The sequence below is a fragment of the Phaethon aethereus genome (assembly GCF_964289735.1).
Source record: "Phaethon aethereus genome assembly, chromosome: 14".
Lineage (NCBI taxonomy): Eukaryota > Metazoa > Chordata > Aves > Phaethontiformes > Phaethontidae > Phaethon > Phaethon aethereus.
The window spans coordinates 21,608,626-21,627,390 of NC_138590.1; the positions used below are offsets into that span (position 1 = coordinate 21,608,626).

Here is an 18,765-nt window from a genome sequence, read left to right on the forward strand (position 1 = left end):
TGCTTTTTTTGAGAGGTGATGCATTTTTTCTGCTAGAATGAGAAGCTCTTTGCTACGAGAAATCTATCACAACCCTGCTCCCTCCCATAGATGTCTTGTGAATAATGATCCAGTTAGTGTTCATCTTCTGTTGAACTTATAAAATATATTTAGTGTCTTAAGTATCTTGCTATAGGCAGGGCTTGCTTTTTTTTTTTTTTTTTTTTTTTAGTTAGGAACACAATTTAAGATTGTGTTCTTGATCTCTCTTGATTTTTTAAAGATCTCTTGAGGAGTTTTAGGCTGTCTACTAATGTTTCTATTAACACTATACATACAGGAAGCACTTTCTCCTCTCTGTCAGTGTTTACTTGATGTTCCCGTATTTGTCAGCTTACCTGTGCCAGGGTTGAATTCACTTTCTTAGTAATGGAATGAGGGAAATGGGGAAGTAGAGTTGAGATATTAATGAAGTTAAGAAAAATGTGAACCATTTTTACCATTAAAGTAGCAGAGTTTAGATCACTTAAGTTTTCTGTTCCATGATTGTTTGCTGTAATATTTTTCTAGATAGCCTGCGGCAGGTTAAGATTTACTATTATGAAACAGGGGAATAACTGTTTCTGCTCTTACTGGATACATGCCTGTCTCTGAGCTGATTTGTTTACTGTTGCATGGGGTTTTTTTTACTGTTGATAGCAAGATATCCATGACTAAAATCTGAATGAGAGCAGATATGTGTTAATAATATGTATGCTGTTGCAAGGCTAAACTTACTCTGGATTTATATCTTCTAGGGGGCCAAAGGTAAAGCCAGCCTGCCTAACTTCTTAGACCATATCATTGCTTCTGTGGTGGAAAATAAGAAGACATCTGATGCTGCAAAACGAGCTAGTAATTTAGCTGACACACAGAGAGAGGTGAAGGAAATGGTAATGGGCTTAAATGTGCTGGATCCACATACTTCCCACTCTTGGCTGTGTGATGGTAGACTCCTTTGCCTTCATGATCCTAGCAACAAAAACAACTGGAAGATCTTCAGGGAGTGCTGGAAACAAGGCCAGGTGGGTGATGACAAATAGCCAACCTTACTGCTTATAAGTATCCTGAAATTTTAACCTGTACCTTGGTTCTTGACAAGTCCATTTGAGCTTTGGCCAATTGCTCCTGAGTGAATATGACGAATGAATATTTCAACTGTAGCACTATAAACAGGGGACACAGCGTCCCTGTCCGCTCCATGCTATACTGACTCAAGCCCATGTGCCAAGCACACTGAGCTTTTCTCAGCTTACCAGAATGAGGATGTTTGCTGCGACAGCCTTTGTAGTTGTGGCGTGGTTCATGCTGAACCTGCTCTACTACAGCCCAGTAGTGAATCCACTGATTTCCTGCATGCATCCTAGCATCTACCCCATACTCAATGCTTTATAGCCTCAGGAGAAGCTCCATTCCTTCCAACTGCAGCATGTGCAAGAATAGAAGTGCTGCATGCAGGAATTTCTGCTGAAATTTTTGAGTGTACTTGATGCAGTGTCTCATCTTGAGCCTACAGCCTATGTGAACCCAAGTATTGTTTTGAACTCAGCATCTCATGTAATGAGCACTCTCCTGGTTTCTTCTGAGGGATCATCATCTGGTTAGGCCTTCAGTCAGGAGACTGGACCTTAGACCTGCTGCCAGCATGGCCACTTTTTCAGATCTCAATCCATAGTGCTACAGCTTAGACTTCTTCAGAAAGTCATAAAGATTGGCCTGGTCAGAAAAGCTGAATCTTAAAAAATGAGTGAGTAGCTGCTGCTGCAGAGGATGTGCACCCTTAACTCTAACAGAATATGGTGTCCATCAGTGTTCAAACTATGTTCTTGGCACTTGGTTCTGCAGCTACCTCTGGCACCGTTAGCTTCACTGACTAATCAGAATTGAGACCATTTGTGCTAGACAGTTACGTCCCACATCACCTTTTCTGGAGAAGTCCTTGTTGTCAGCTGTTCTGTTACTGTGCTAATGCTCTTGTCACTCACATTCCATACTTATTTGTGGTTGCTCACAAGATATGTGGACTGCTGAGCTGTGGCTGAGGAACAGATTAGACTTCATGTTCCTCTTTTGGCATTCAGGGTCCATTCCTGCCAGAAGTAGAGTACTTTTCAGTTAAGTTTAGCGTGTCCCATGGGACTGCACATTTTCTGGGTCCCCTGGGCACAAGCATAACTAGCATGTAGACATGAGAACTGTGGAGAGAATTGTGGCACCACCAGCCACAGAGTTACCAGTTCTGTCTCTGACTCCTCTAGCCAGCTCCTGTAATCGGTGGAAGATGCTACTGTGCAGCACACCCTTGCTTGTCTGACTAGAAGCTTAGCTTTCTGCTGGTATTGCAGTTATCTTCTTGTCCTGATTTTTTTTTTTTTTTTGGAGTGCACAGGGTTTTTTTTTTTATTTTTTTAACCTGTTGCATCTTTCTGATTTACGAAGGATTTCAGATCGTGCTTTGGCAGTACTGTGGTGTCAGTTATCTGCTTGACTTGGCAAATTGCTCCTTAGTTTCTGGTTGGTATACTTGGATAATTTTCTTAACCCTCTGTGTCAGCAAATAATACTATTGTCTCTCTGAGGAGGATCCTAAATTTTTGGGGAGCTACTTTACAGAAGATGTGCTTGTCAGTTTCTCTGAAAATGAGACTGGTTTATCAGCAGGTGCAAGATATTTCAGTAGCCCAATGGGGTTCTTGACTGTTAATGAATCCTGAGAGACTCTTTATGGAGTCTAGAGATGTGATTATTGATCTTCTGTCAGGTGTGTAGCTTACAGTGTGCATCACTTTCCAAGCTGGTGCACACTCTGAGGCTCTGGCAACAGCTGTCATGCTCATGTACTATTTGTGACCCTCTGTTTTTAGGCTTTGCCCCAAGATGTCCTATTGATGTTTTTGAGTGACTTTATCATTCAGAGGACCCCTTGTATAGCAACAGATTAGGCAGGCCCCTTGCTCATTCAAGGATTCTGCAGTGGTGTTGCATTCAAGTGAGTTTCCTGCTGCAATGCGGAAAGCGATCTACCTCTGTTACTCCTGCACAAGAGGGAGCAAGGTGACCCGGGCAGGCTCATCACTGTCTTGACAAGGCTGTTCTAAACAGAATTTCTCCAAGCAGAGATTCTCTTAACAAACTCTACTCCCTTGGCTGACATCCTCCTGTACACCCCAGCTGAACCTTTAAAAGTGAAGTCAAAGAACATTAATTCCACCACTATTGCCCAGATCATCTTCCCCTTCCCATTTTATGGGCTGGAAAAGGTTAGTTGGAAAGAACCTCTTAGCTACCTTCCCCAGCACAATAAATGCACACTGGACACTAGATCTGAGCCATGTGAAGATCTTAGCTGTGGTAACATCCCAAATTGTTAAAAGAGAAAATTCTTTTCCCTTTAACAAATGGATAATGAGTGGCACTCTTCCAGTGTCATGCAGAAAGAGCAACATTTTTCAACTCCTTTGTCTTAGAAATTGTCAACAATAAGTTAAACTCTTACTTATCCCACAATTCACTGACAAACCATAGGATTATTTCTTTCTGGAGCTGTTCTTCAGGAGCATTTTGCTGTCCTGAGCATAGTTGTTGCTCATGTGGGGATACTGTCAGGATTCTCATCCTGTAGCAACCTTTTCTCTTCTGAGTTTTCATATTAGGCTTTCTCTTTTTTGAGATACTGAAGATTTGGGCTGGTGTTGGAGGTTTTTAGTTGTTTTATTCCTGTAGTTTGAGAGCAGATCTAGCAGGAAGTGTCTACCAATCAAGTCTGCTATCCTTTTCTCTTGCAACCCTAGCTGTGTTCTTCACTACAGAGAGCATTTTCTTTCTTCCATGAGAAGTTCTCTGCTTAATAGCTGGAAGGGTTCTCCTAGGTTAAGTAGGGAGTTTGTTTTTTTGTTTGTTTGTTTTTTAAATTGTTATGTTCAAGTGGTCAAGTGAATACAGCAGGAATTCAAATTTGTCATTATTTTCCTGGACTGAAGAAGACTAGTGTACCCATCAGTTTGAAGTCTACCTGGCAGCAGTTTCTGCCCATCCTGTGAAAGGTACTGTCATTTTACTCATCATCCATGATTGCTAGGTTTTTGTAGAATATGGTTAAAAGCTTTCCATTGCCTTAATGTTACAATTCCTGCTGGGAATGGAATATATTTAAACTTTGGATCAGTGTATCTGCTCTTTCATCTTAGGGAGGTTTGCTGCTTGTCAGCAGCAGATTATGTCACATTTCAGACATAATGGAAAGACTGCCAAAACTTGTTTGTCCCTCAGACATTTACCTTCTGTTCTTCTTTATTGGCAGGAAAATACTACCAGGGAGACCTGGACAGTATCAAGAGTGACTACATGTCTCTGGGAGTAGTGGGCAAGGTCATGGAGCCCAGGTGGTTTTCTTAGTCCTGCCAGTGAGGGGTAGAGGGGTTGACCAATTCTGCATGTCAAGCATTGCTTGTGCAGCTGGTTTCAACAACAGGGTTTTAGGTTTTATGATCATGGGAACCTCTTTGAGAGTTGAGGACTGGTTGGAAGAGATGGGATCCATCTGAGTGTGGCAAAAGCATCTTTGCCAACAGGCTGGCCAACCTGATTAGGAGATCTGTAAGCTAGGAATGACAGGGAGGGAATGACCAATGATTAAGAAAGGAATTAGTTGATTGGGCTGGTAAGCAAGCAGTCTGGGGTGATTTGAATAGGCGAAACGTCATACTCAAGAAAACAGGGATGAATGATGTCCATCTCAAGCATATGCACAGAAGTAAGGAACTGTACATCACAGAATTGTGAGGAAAGCTCTCATACTGTTTCAGGGAAATCAGCATGACTGGGTGCCTTTCTGAAGTGCGTGTACACTAATGCATATGCCACAGGAACAAACAGGAGGAATTGGCGTGTAGTTGCACGGCCACAATCTCATTGGTTTGACTGAGAAGTGGTGGGATAGCTTATGTAACTCTCATATGGCAAGGGATAGGTACAGGCTGTTCAGGAAGGACAGTTCAGGAAGGACATGCCAGGAGGGTGATGAGGGAGCATTGCTGTTTATGTGAGGGAGCAGCTGGAATGCATGAAACTGTGTAGGAATGGATGATGAGCCATTTGAGAGCTTATGGGCCAGGATTGGTGAGCAGTCTAATGTGGGCAATGTTGTGGCGAGTGTCTGCTACAGAACACCTGATCAAGAAGAAGTGATAAGGCCTTCTTCAGACAACTGGAGAAAGCCCTATGTTCACATTTCCTGGGCCTCATGGGGCCACCCTGATATCTGCTGGAGGAACTATACAACAGGTCAGAAGCACTCCAGAAGTTTTCTGGAGTGCATTGATGACGATGTCCTGACACTGCTGATCAAGGAGCCAGCTAGGGAAAGGCACTCTGCTGGACCTTATGCTTACACACAAGGAAGAATGGGTTGTTTATATGAAGGTAAGGGGCAGCTTTGGCTGCAGTGACTATCAGGTGGTGGGGTTTGGCTCAAGATCCTGAGAGGAGGGAGCCAAGCAAAAAAAGCAAGATCACAAGCCTAGTCTTCAGGGGAGCAGACTTACACCTTTTTGGATATCTGCTTAGAAGAATCCCGTGGATACGGTCCTGAAGAGAAGAAGGGCTCAGGAATGCTGGTTGAGTCATGCTTAACCTGCCTTGTAGCCTTCTGTAGGAGACTACAACCTTGGTGGATGAGGGGAGAGTGCTGGATGTTTTTTATCTTAACTTTAATAAGGCTTTTGATACTGTCATAATGTCATCAGATAAACTGATGATGTACGGACTAAATAAGCGGGCAGTGCGGTAGACTTAAAACTGACTGAAATGCCATGCTCAGAAGGTGGTGATCACTAGCATGAAGTCCAGCTGGAGGCCAGTCACTACTTGTGTACCCTAGGGGGTCAGTATGGCGTTGAGGACTACTTAACATCCTCATTAATGACATACATGGGACAGAGTTCATACACCCTCAGCAAGTTTACAGATGATACAAAGCTGGGAGGAATGGCTGATACACCAGACGGTTGTGCTGCTATTCAGAGGCACCTGGAGTATTGGACCGAGAGGCATCTCGTGATGTTCAGCCAGGGAAAATGTAAAGTCCAGCACCTCAGGAGGAATAACACCCCGCAGCAGTACATGCTGGGGAGCGGCTGGCTGGAAAGTAACTTTGCCTGGAAGGACCTTGGGGTCCCAGTGGACAAGGAGTTGAACGTGAGCCAAGAATGCATCCTCGCAACAAAGAAGGGCAGTGGTATCCAGGGATGCAGTAGGAAGAGCGTTGTTAGCAGGTCAAGGGAAGTGATCCTTCCCCTCCATTCAGCACTGGTAGAGGCCTCACCTGGAGCACTGTGTCCAGTTCTGGGCTCCCCAGTACAAGACAGACGTGGGCTTACTGGAGCAAGTCCAGCGAAGGGCCACAAAGATGATTAAGGGACTGGGGAATCTTTTATGTGAAGACAGGCTGGGAGAGCTGGGACTGTTCAGCCTAGAGAAGAGAAGGCTCGGGGAAGTGCGGGGAGGAAATCTTATCAATGAGGAAGAGGGAGCCAGAGTCTTCTCAGCAGAGCCTGCTGACAGGACAAGAGGCAATGGGCACAAATTAAAAACCAGGAAGTTCAACCTGAACACAAGAAAACACTTTTTAGCGTGAGGGTGGTCCCTTCCAACCTAAATGGCCCTGTGGGGTTTTTTGGCTCTTTTTTTTTTTTTTTTTTCTTTTCTTTTTCTGAAGTTGACAGGAGTAAAGTAACAACCCCTTTTTGTTTTCTTAAACCTCACTTCTGGAGTTGATATTTCATTGCTGCCTTGTAGAACTTAAGGGCTATGTTGTGTTATGTTTGAAAACCAAGGCCATTTCTGTTAACTCCAAAGTTTGTTTTTTTCCCTCCATTCATTTATGAATAAATAGTTGTCCTTACTTAGGGACTGAAATGGATCAAGCAATTCAGGTCAAGCAGTGGTTAGTTACTGGAGTGTTTTTAAGCAACATAACTTTGGAGTTGCTTGTCTATAGCTCTGTAGGTATCTTTGTCTAATGCGCTGATACTACTAGAACATCTAGGGGCATCTGTGCTCCTCATGCAAATAAAGCCAAGATCCACCTTCAGATCATTGTTAATGTATAGGGCACAGCTTGGAATTGAGTCAAACTTACGTAGACATGTGAACTGTCATTTGAACATTTGAACAGTTACTAAACCTAAAGTTCTTCAGGTGGGATAGTCCATGTGCAAGTTCATACCTTCTTTTCCTTCTCTCTCAAGTCTTGTAACTCGCTCTAGAGATTGCAGGGTGAGAGGAACTGACAAGGTCTTGGACAGTGTTGGGAGGATTGTCTGGTATACCTTTTCCTAGTATTAGTTTGACAAATGCCTTGAGTGTTTATGGGGAGAGGCTGCTCAAATCTTGGTATGGAATGTATATACATGTTTAGCATAAACATCTTAAAACCCCTCTTGTGAGTGAACAGCCACATTTTTGCTACTTGGTTTTGTACTAGGGAATTGATGATGGTCCATGATTATACATAAAGAATTAGTGAAATAGTTGAAAAATTTGTATCAGAATATGAAAATTTCATATGAGAAGGCTTTACTACAAATGCTGTTTCTAGTGGTAGCTGCATTTGTGCTTAAAAAAAGGAGAGGTGGTGGGACTCAACACCCACTGTACTTCCACAGGTGGATTGACCTTGGCTGGCTGCCTGACACCTATGCAGCTGCTCTCTCACTTCCCCTTCTCAACAGGACAGAGGGAGAAAATAAGGTGGAAAAGTTTATGGGTCACGATAAAGACAGGGAGGTCACTTAGTGATTGCTGTCACAGGCAAAGCAGATTCAACTTTTGGAAAAGTAATTTAATTTATTGCCAACTAAAAATGGAATAGGATGGTGGGTAACAAAGACAAAGCTAAAAACACTTTGCCCCCCCCCCCCCTTTTTCCTCCTTCCTAAAGGCTCAACTTTACTCATTCATCCCAAACTCTTCTACCTCCTTGCCCCCTGGAGCAGCACAGGGTGGGTGGAAGATAATGGGGGATATGGTCAGTTCATAACACTTCGTCTCTGCTGCTCCTTCCTCGTCACACTTTTCTGCTGCTCCAGTATGGAGTCCTTCCCACAGGATACCATCCTTCACAAATTGCTCCAGCGTGGGCCCTCTCCATGGGCCGCAGTTCTTCAGGAATAGACTGCTCCAGCATGGGTTCCTAGTGGGCCACAGTTTCTGCCAGAAACCTTGCTCCTACATGGGCTTCTCTCCAAGGGCCACAGCTCCTGCCAGGACCCGACCCTGTTCCAGCATGGGCTCTCCTTCAGCTTTCTTCAGGGCACCTCCCTCTGCTGCAGTGTGGGGTCCTCCATGACATGCAGTGTGGATATCTGCTTCACCATGGTCCTCCACAGGCTGCAAGGGAATCTCTGGAGCACGTTCTTCACTGACCTTGGTGGCTGCAGAGTTGTTTCTCTCACTTCCTTCCCTCTGCCCTGCCCCCCAGCAGCTGCAGAGCATTTTTTACCTGTTCTTATTATCACAGAGGTGCCACCAGCATCACTTATGGGCTCAACTTTGGCCAAGTGATGGGTCTGTTGGAGCCAGGTGGAACCATCTGTGTCCAGCAAGGGGCAGCTCCCAGCCTCATCTCACAGAGCCCAGCCCTGCTGCCAACACCTTGCCGTGTATACCTAATACACTTGCCTTAGTAAGTCTAATACAATACTACTTCTAAGGCAACTGCACATGGCCTGGAAATGAAGTTTGCTTTGACTCTGGTTATTTGTTTGAAGCACAAAAACCAGACATGGATGAAAATAGATTTGTGGTTTCTTTTGTATGTTGGTAGCCAGGAGTCTCAGCTCTTAAGAAAGTTTGGTTGCACGTGTAAGAAATTTGGTTATGGTGGAGTAAGCATTCATCTTTGTATTCTCAGCCCGTGCTGGTATCTGGTGTCCATAAGAAGTTGAAGTCAGAGCTTTGGAAGCCAGAAGCTTTCAGCCTGGAATTTGGAGATCAAGATGTAGATTTGGTGAACTGCAGGAACTGTGCCATAATTTCAGACGTGAAAGTGCGTGACTTCTGGGATGGCTTTGAGATAATATCTAGTAAGTAATATCTATGGCTGACTAGTTTAACTGAGCAGTCTGTCTTGCTACCTTCAACTCTTCTTTTTCCACCTATTTTCTCAAAAAATAAAGAAATGAAAAAATAATAAATAAAAAAATCTGAATAGCTACCAGTATCATCCAAAGAAGCCATTGCTCCTTATATGTAGTGCACTCTAGAAAATACTTCATTAGTGAAGATTAGGGCAGGGCTGCCCAAGAAAACTTCGTCTGTACTATAGCGTGTTCGTGTGTGTTACTTCAATGTGTCAAAAGATTATCCATTTAATAGGAAACTACTTTTTTTGAACTTTCCTCGGTGAAATTAATCATCAGTTACCGTTACTAAGACAGTAAGTGATTTGACTACCCTTACTCTGCTTCCAAATTCAACATTTATTGTAAAACTAAGGGGAACCTGCAGAACTAAAACAGAGTGAGGCTTTTGATGCTAAAACTCAGACTTGGTGGAATACATCAACTAAGTAAACTTGACATTGCAAATAATTTTTATAGTAGATCATCTGCAAGTACAAATACATGTTTATATGTATTATGAATAGCAATGCTGCATGCCTACCTCATGTGGTAACACATTACTTAATGGTTGAGTTCTTTGAGAAAACCTTCTGTCAAGTGTGGATGTGGAAGCTAACCAGTTAAAATTCCTGCGGATATAACTGGTCAGGTTAAAGAGCTTCTGAAAAGCAGAGTGCTCTATCTTAGATTTTATATACCTAGATCTCAGTGGTCTCACATTTACAGATGTTAGAGTCGTAAGAGTTCATTGCAATGTTGCTGATTTTAGTGTTGTGTATAAAATGTTTTCTATATTTATTGCTGTGTGCACATAGCAGAAATGGTGAACTGCTGGATGACTTAATGGAAAGTTTGTTCAACAGCGAAAGCAATGATAGATTTGTAGACCAAGAATATTCCCTTCCCTAGTCACTTTCGAATGACTTAGGGTTTTTTTTCAGCTTTTGACTTGTTTTTATATGATTCCAAGTACAGAGTCTTGTATTTTGTACTATTAAATTTTGTACTATTTCTGTTATTACTCAGAAATGAATGGCCTGGAAGGATATAACTGTGTGGTCTTCCTGTCTATTAATGGTAATTGGGAAACTTCACAAACTCTTAGCTTTTGTGCTAGGTTCATTCATGAAAATAGTAAATTTGTATGGGTCAAGTTATCTTTGCGAAATGTTATTTGTAATTTGTCTCTAGACAGATATGCTCCTTTCAGCAAAATGAGCTGCTGCCTTTCTTTTAGACAATGCCTTTACAACACTTCATATGAGAAATGTTAGTGAACTAGGCTGGAAAACCTGATCCCTTTTTAAATACATCTTATTTAGTGTTTTCGAGCCATGTGCAATCCCCAATTTAGAAGAGTATTATTTGCTACTAGTCCAGAATTTCACACACTAACTCACATGAAAACTGTTTACAAATTATATGACAACTCTGACTTCTCTGCATTACATTAATTTTAGATTTCTCAAATATGTGGCTGGTTCTCCACCCCACCTGCTCTGCAGTTATTGCAGGGATGTAGAACAGCCGCTGGATTTGGAGGTGATATTGAGATAATCCCTTAATTATTCTATATGATATTTTAGTTAATTTTGATATTGTGCTGTTTACTTTTAATATCTTTGAGTTATAAGTGGACTTTTGGCAGGTCTCACTTTTTGTTTTGATTCTTCTTAGACCTGTTTTTCTTTGCTGATCAGATGTTTTCTGGGTTTTCTCCAGTTTCGTGTAATTTATCAGATCTGAATATTTTCCTCCAGGTAGCTCTTCACTCTGCCCTTTCTGATTAGCCTTCCTACAAGTTTCTTCTCCTTGTTCGGAACAAAGATCCTTTGTGAGTTCAAAATCTTGAATATGGGAAGTTCTAAAACATCTTTAAATTCAAGTCCTTGAACTTTTCAGTTCACTTGCCTCTCTAAAATCTGTAGCTCATAAAAATTCGTTTTCTTTAAATCAGTCACTTTGGTTTACATATCTGCAGTTCTTAATTCCTTTTAATTTCAATAAAATAAGTTTTCATGTTGCAAACTAAGGCTGTCTTCTGTAGCCTGTTGATACATAACGTAGCTGTGATTCACAGGTCTCCGAGTCCTAGTTTCTTAGATAGGTTTTCTCTTTTGGTGCCGTCAGCAGCTCTGCTAGGCCTGGGTAAGATCAGTTGCTTTTTGTTTGGCTGACAATCCTTGGTAAGGTAGGAAGTAAAAGATGTTACTTTCTGGGGAAAAGGGGTTGCAGAGGTGTCAGACTGCAGTACATCCTGTTTTTCAACTGATGGCTTCGTGTGGAGTTGTGAAGAACCTGGTAGAAGAGTGAACTTTGTTTCTCTCTAAATGTTATGTGGAGTCTTTTAAGCTGCTGCACATACTACTTCCAGATATACTCTGTTAGCCATTGTAACATCTGAGGCAAAACAGCAGTTGATGTGGTCAGTGCTGTCATACTGTACATTCACTGTTGTATACATAATGTCATCTCTCTGTGCTGCCAGCTTTTTCTGTTACCAGTCAGGACTCACGTACTACTCTAGAATTGAAGAACACGTTTGAATTCGGCACCCTGCTAATTTGAGTGCCTCCAGCAACAGGAATTTTAAAAATTAAAGGCTGTCTTCTTCAGTAACCACCTGCCATTTAGCTTTTTTGAGTGTGGTGTACCATGGTTTCTTGCTTTATACCAGGGTTAGGGTTGCTTTCAGAGCATGAACCAATAACTTCAATTCTATAGAAGCACCACTCCTCTTGAAATGAAAGATAAAACTCCGTTAAACTTTGGTAAAAGTAGTAAGGCAGAATGCTTTGGAAAGGCTTGTTTTCAAAGTTGAATAAAAGCTATTCTAAAACTTAGCAGCTGTGCAAGATCTGTCAAACTTCTGCTGTAGGTATGAGAGAGATCTAATTGTTAAACTATTGTTGATGATACTTGGAAGCCCAAAGAAAAAAAGGGGATCCATTTTGCTGCGCAATCTAAGAGGTCTTGGTACAAAAGACTTAGAGCTTAAACAAGGTAATGGGCTGTGGTAAAAAGATATTACATGAAGAAATCTTAATTTGTTTCTTGCAGAACGGCTCAGGTCAGATGATGGTCAGCCAATGGTACTAAAGTTAAAGGATTGGCCTCCAGGGGAGGACTTTAGAGATATGATGCCTACAAGGTAAGTGAACCTGAGTATCAAAGTCTACAGGACTGCTGTAGGCACTACAGGAGGAAAACATGCCTTTGTTCTCTTTTTGCTCTCTAGGTTTGAGGACTTGATGGAAAATCTTCCTCTTCCTGAATATACCAAGAGGGATGGCAGACTGAATTTGGCTTCTAGGCTGCCAAGCTACTTTGTCCGTCCTGACTTGGGTCCCAAAATGTACAATGCCTATGGTATGTGAGAATAGTTCTGCAGGTGTTGATTTTTGTCAGTCTTTGTTATACTTTGGGCCTATGCAAGGCTGTGGCATTAATCAAAACTCAATGCTTATCCTAATTGGTCCCGTGATCTTTTCCTATGCTAGTCCTCTCTCTGTCAGATGTGCCCTTTTTTGCCTTGTGGTTTCCAAGAGATGTACATATGATAAGTTTGCAAACAATTATTATTTAAGAAATATAATAAGCATAATACCAATACAGGATTCAAGGAGAAGTTAATATCTTTTTGAGACCAATTGATAAAATTGAGAGGAAAATTAAGCCAGCTTCTGGGCACTTTGATCTGTGTGTTCCTGTTTCTGACCGGTGTTGTAGTTTTCTTCATCCATGTCTAACAACACAGACCGCAGACAACATGCAAGACAAAACTGTGACCATGTTCAGCTACCTGAATTGGATAGTTTTGTCCTCTTAAGACTGTAATTATATAGTAGGTAAATAGCATACACATGGAGGAAACCTTTGAACACATACCCTGCATGGGGCTGTGAAGCATTAAATTTTCAAATGATTGTCAATATAGCAGAGTGTGGAGGATATGTGAACGCTTCATGCATGTCATACCAACTTGTGCATTATTTCAGTTCCTGAGTGTACTGACTTTGAGGTCATGGCCAAAAGCAGATTTTGGAGACTTTTAATTTAAAACAAATGATTTTTAAAAGTTCCAGGATACTTTTAAGTAACCAACTGATTTGGAAGTACGTACTTTTGCAACTTTAGAGTAAGATAAAGTAATTGCTCTTTGTATGTAGTGAAAAATGTGAAGTGATACTGATAAAGAAAAAGTTGCAGCCATCTTGCAAAGCAAGTATGTGGAACCAAACTTAACCTAATGTAACTTCTGTAGTTCTCTCTGAAAATTTATGAGACAAGGGTGCAGGTTTTTTTAAGGTTTTGCATTCCAATTATTGATATACCTGCAGTAAACAGCTCACTTGAGAATATAAAAGATTTTTTCTTTGTTTCATCTTTTTAAAAAAATGTTTTAGCTCAGAAACCAAATGTGCATTAGACTTAAGCTGTAAACCACCATATTGCAGTTCTGAGAAGGTGTTTGTGGGGTTATTTTGTCATGGTTGGTTTTTTTTTTTTAGCACTATGACATCACAAATATGATTTAAAAAAATAGGCATTTGTGAACTTGGGCAAATTGAGCTTACTCAGTATTTAACGGTGTTCGGTGTTTTGGTTTATGCATTACTTGACATGTAAGTTGAGTGAAGAAGGCTGCACACTGAAGAGCTTATAATGTAATCAAGCATATATATATGTAAGAGTGCAGCAAGAAGCAAGGTAATCAGTGATGGCCAACTTGTCTTTGTGTATTGCTAGTTGCTAGCAATGGAAGGAATGGATTAATTTTGTTGAATTTATCTTAAATGTCAAAGTTTTCTTCTACTTTGTATCAGTTTGTGGAGGGAGTGTGGACAGTATTTTTTAGCATAAAATATAACCCTTGACTATCTGATCCTTCTTAGATGTATACGTCTTGGTCCAAAGAGAGAAAATATTACACTTTGTTTACTTTAAAGTTAAAAAGAAAAAATTAGCTAGGTCTGTCTATAAAAATAGTTTTGTATCTTTTTGCTCTTAGCTGCTTTACAGACAAATTAAAGGGTGGACCTAGATATAAAAACAGTAATTCCGTCTGGTGAATAAGAGCAACTTTTCTAGTGTATTAAGTATATTTTGGTTTTAAGTATATGGCTTTGTTTTCTGAGTACGTGGTGGAAAAAAATTCTCATTAGTGAGGTAAAGTCTTACATGTGCATAGCATTTTAAAACATTAAGATAGAAAAATTGTGACTAAATCTTGGTTCTTAAAGCAATACTCAGTTACCTAAATAAACGGACTGTTTACAGACGTTAACTGTGAAGAAATCTTATTGCATGGATTTTACAGCCAAGTATGAGAAAATAATGAGCTGCTGGAGGCTTATACTTATACAGTCCAGTGACTTGCTGCACAAAGTATGATGCTAATGGCACTTACAGCAGTCGGTGTTTCTCTTGTACCTCCAAGCAAAGGAAAACAGTGCCACAGAATGCCTACTAACTTTGTATTGTGAAAGCTAAGTTTCCTACTACAGACTGTATAAATGACCCTCAGAGAGAAAAAGTTGTGAAGTACAAGTACCACACCTAACATGAAAATAACTACTTTGGCTGTCCTTTGACATTGGTTTCTGTTCTCATTGTTGTGAAAAGTTAGCATTCTAGAAAGATCTTTCATGCAGGTTATTTCTATAAGAGCTTAAATAGAATTTTATTTTATTCTACATTCTATTATAGGCTTAATTACTGCAGAAGACAGACGAGTTGGTACCACAAACCTGCACTTGGATGTATCTGATGCTGTTAATGTCATGGTGTATGTTGGGATTCCCATTGGGGAAGGGACCCATGATGATGGTAATGTTTGAGGAAAGCTGTTTTCTGTCCATTAAAAATGAATTATGTGTGTGAAAAAGAAGACTGTACCTTTTATTGTTTAAGCTTGTCATGCTTATGAGATATAACCCAAATATACAAGGCAGTTTGCTATGTCTGCAGCACATACTTAAAAGTGCAGTAATGCTTCATTGGTTCCCAACTGTGAAAGCAGCAGAGTTTTTCTAGAAACTAGTATCTCCTTGAAGAAAGCAGGAGAAAGGGTGATAAGTTACTCTTTCTTCTCCTTGTATTTAAATAATTGTGTTTAGTTCAGGTTGAATTCATGAGCTTTGTGATTAGCTGTCAATTGACACATTTCCTGAATTTTGCTAAGATGAAGCTTGTTGTGCTTAGAAAGTGCACTGTATGATGCAGCAGTTGCAGTAGCAGTGGGACTGGATTTAGTGGCTCAGAATGCTCCTTCCTCTTCTGTATGTAAAAAGTCGGAAGCTTTGTAATCATATCACTTTCAGAGGTTCTGAAAACAATTGATGAGGGAGATGCTGATGATGTAACAAAGCAACGAATCCATGAAGGAAGAGAGAAACCTGGAGCATTGTGGCACATCTATGCTGCCAAGGATGCTGAAAAGATACGGGAACTTCTCCGGAAGGTATGTTGGTTACAAAGGAGGCTTGAACCTACAGGATTCCTTGTCTAGCTTGCTTACAGCAGCTGAATGATACCAATTGCTATCAAATCAAGTGCATAGGTATTCTAATGCTGTCTTTGGGGACATTAATAGTTACTATGTTCCCAGGTTTTCAGCCTGGTCTAGAATTTTCATACTAATGCATGTCACCAGTTAAGACGTAAATGAGCTTAATGAAAGTAATGTCCTACCTTGAAATAGTTTGTTATGGTTTCTGGTACAGAGCTTTTTGTGAGCCAGCAATATCAAGGTGCTGTGTCATGGTTTCCCCTCCACCCCATATCTTCACCCTAGGTTGGAGAAGAACAAGGCCAAGAAAATCCCCCAGATCATGACCCCATTCATGACCAAAGTTGGTACTTGGACCAGACTTTACGTAAGCGACTCTATGATGAGTATGGTGTACAAGGCTGGGCAATAGTGCAGTTCCTTGGAGATGCTGTGTTCATTCCCGCAGGTGCTCCCCATCAGGTAAGTATGCCAACTCCAGGCCTTATAGACAAATAGAATCGAATTTGAGACACAACAGAACTATGACTTCAAAATAACTGTTAGTTAATATTTCCGACTTAGGTTCCTTTTTAAACATACGCAGTTCTTAGAGGAACTATTTGAATTGCATCTTAGTCATTATATTAGTAAAAATTATATAAATACCTGAATGATGTGTACAGTACTGTGATGGAATTAAGAAAAAAAAATTTGGGGGGGCTGGTGCGAAAACATTTCTGTGTAGTGAAACTTCAGCCAAGGGAACAGAATTCCAAAATAGTGTGGAGAACAGTAGAGAACTTGCTTTAGAGAACACTAGTGTATGTGGGAGAATAGGGAACAAGTGAGATGTCACGTATTTTGTTCCGGTTTTACCATCAGACACAATTCTGTGTGAGATCAAATAGGCTTCAGTTCCTGTTTCTGATAAGTGAATGTGGAAGAACCTAACATACATGATGGTGGTGTTTTTGGGGGTTTTGTATGGGTCACTTAATCTTGCTGTATCTGTCACTTGATATGGGGTTTTTTTTAGGTCCATAATTTGTACAGCTGCATTAAAGTGGCAGAAGATTTTGTATCTCCAGAACATGTGAAGCACTGCTTCCGTCTGACCCAGGAGTTCAGGCACCTGTCTAATACTCACACAAACCATGAGGATAAACTGCAGGTAACCATTTTATGACAGTAGTCACTAAATATATCCTGTGTTTTGCCAGCTTTGTTCAGTACTACAACTGAAACAACCTTCCACAGCTTTGGAGGCTCTCATTTGATAAGTGTTAAAAAAATAATTAATGCACCTATGTCTACAGTATTAGGTAAACAAAAATTAGTAATAAACTTTTGGATTTCCAGAGAACTTTCACACTCTTGGACTAGGGCGTGTGTCGGTATTAGTAAGTTTTTAAATGGCTGAATCCTGAATGACAGTGGAGTGTAGCAGAAAAAAAACCCTATTAAAATGGAAAAAGCAGTGCTGTGTTTTGAAGAGAGATGTTTATTTGACCAAGAACACTTGTATTTATTTCTTTATTGCCTAAAGGAAAATTGCTCTGAAACTGAAGGCTTTGCTTATTTAAGTCAGGGATATAGTTTAGTGGTGAACTTGGCAGTGATAGTGATTGGATTCAATGGTCTTAAAAGTCTTTAGCAACCTCAGTGATTCTATGATTCTAAATTAGTCCCAAACAGGAAAATTAAATGTGTTTTGCTTTGAAGAAATGTGACTGCTTAAACTAGTAATTGTGCACAGAACGTCTTATGCACTGAAGTAGTACATTGTGTACGAGACAGTAAGCTCTACAGAGAGAAGGCTGCTCCTAGAAAACTGCTAAGTTTTGAGCCCCTCACTACAAGAAGGATATTGAGTTGCTGCAGCGTGCCCAGACAAGGGCAATGAAGCTGGTGAGGGGTCTGGAAAACAAGTCTAATGAGGAGCGGCTGAGGGAACTGGGGTTGTTTAGCCTGGAGAAGAGGAGGCTGAGGGGAGACCTTCTCGCTCTCTACAATTAGCTGAAAGGAGGTTGTAGTGAGGAGGGTGTTGGTCTCTTCTCCCAAGTAACTAGCAACAGGAGATGAAATGGCCTCAAGTTGTGCCAGGGGAGGTTTAGACTAGATATTAGGAAAAATTTCTTTACTGAGAGAGCGGTCAAGCATTGGCACAGGCTGCCCAGGGAGGTGGTGGAGTCACCATCACTGGAAGTGTTCAAAAATAGTGTAGACGTGGCACTTCAGGACATAGTTTAGTGGGCATGATGGTGTTGGGTTGATAGTTGGACTTGATGATCTTAAAGGTCTTTTCCAACCTTAATGATTCTATGATTCTAAGACTGTAGGTGACCTTTTTTGATTTCACTTAATGTACGCTTCTGAACAGTTAGTATCTGTTTAGTTTGCAAATTTTGTTGTCAGCATTTTTTGTGTATTAGTAATCTCATGCATGTAAAATGAAGGAGGGTAGAGATCTGAAGAATGGCTGTTCTTGCAAAAGTGAGTACTCAATATATAGCTTTTCTCCAGTATGTCACCCAAGAATGTCAGAAATTACCAAGTTAAGTCTCCAAACAATTCAGTGAAAAATGGCTATAAATTTCTATATGGATTTGCACAGGATTTTAAAGGAAAGCAGAAGTAGGATCAACTCTCATTGTGGAGATCCAGGTTCAAACACTGTACCTCCTCAGATGCAGTGATGCAGATGTGAAAGTGTTTCTGTAAATAAATAGGTTGCAAATGAATAATGCTTATTATTTAAAAAAAAAAAGGTAACTGCTGGCAAAGTGGAACTCAGTACTCTTGTGGAAAGTAATACTGGTTGTATTGGTGCCTCACAGCCAAACTTTACTTTTTCTCTTTGTAATTTTTCATGCATATTTTTATATAAACATCTGTTCCTGTTTTTTATATATATTTAAAAAATACACAGAGACAATAGCTGTCACATAAATGGTACAAAAGACTGAGATCATACGGACATATGATGCATAAGTTGCGCCAGGGGAGGTTTAGACTGGATATTCGGAAAAATTTCTTTACGGAGAGAGTGGTCAAGCATTGGAATAGGCTGCCCAGAAAGGTGGTGGAGTCACCATCACTGGAAGTGTTCAAAAATCGTGTAGACATGGCACT

General features: G+C 40.6%; 1 protein-coding gene across 1 annotated transcript in view; it reads left to right on the forward strand.

Moving 5' to 3' along the window:
• Positions 1–18,765, forward strand: part of KDM3B (lysine demethylase 3B) — a 69,791-nt gene that overhangs the window by 49,830 nt on the left and 1,196 nt on the right. Inside the window, exons 16-23 of the mRNA XM_082006231.1 lie at positions 777–1,043; positions 8,930–9,101; positions 12,201–12,291; positions 12,379–12,509; positions 14,850–14,969; positions 15,464–15,603; positions 15,937–16,113; positions 16,670–16,804. Coding sequence (XP_081862357.1) covers positions 777–1,043; positions 8,930–9,101; positions 12,201–12,291; positions 12,379–12,509; positions 14,850–14,969; positions 15,464–15,603; positions 15,937–16,113; positions 16,670–16,804 — 1,233 coding nt within the window. The remainder of the gene's footprint in view (positions 1–776; positions 1,044–8,929; positions 9,102–12,200; positions 12,292–12,378; positions 12,510–14,849; positions 14,970–15,463; positions 15,604–15,936; positions 16,114–16,669; positions 16,805–18,765) is intronic.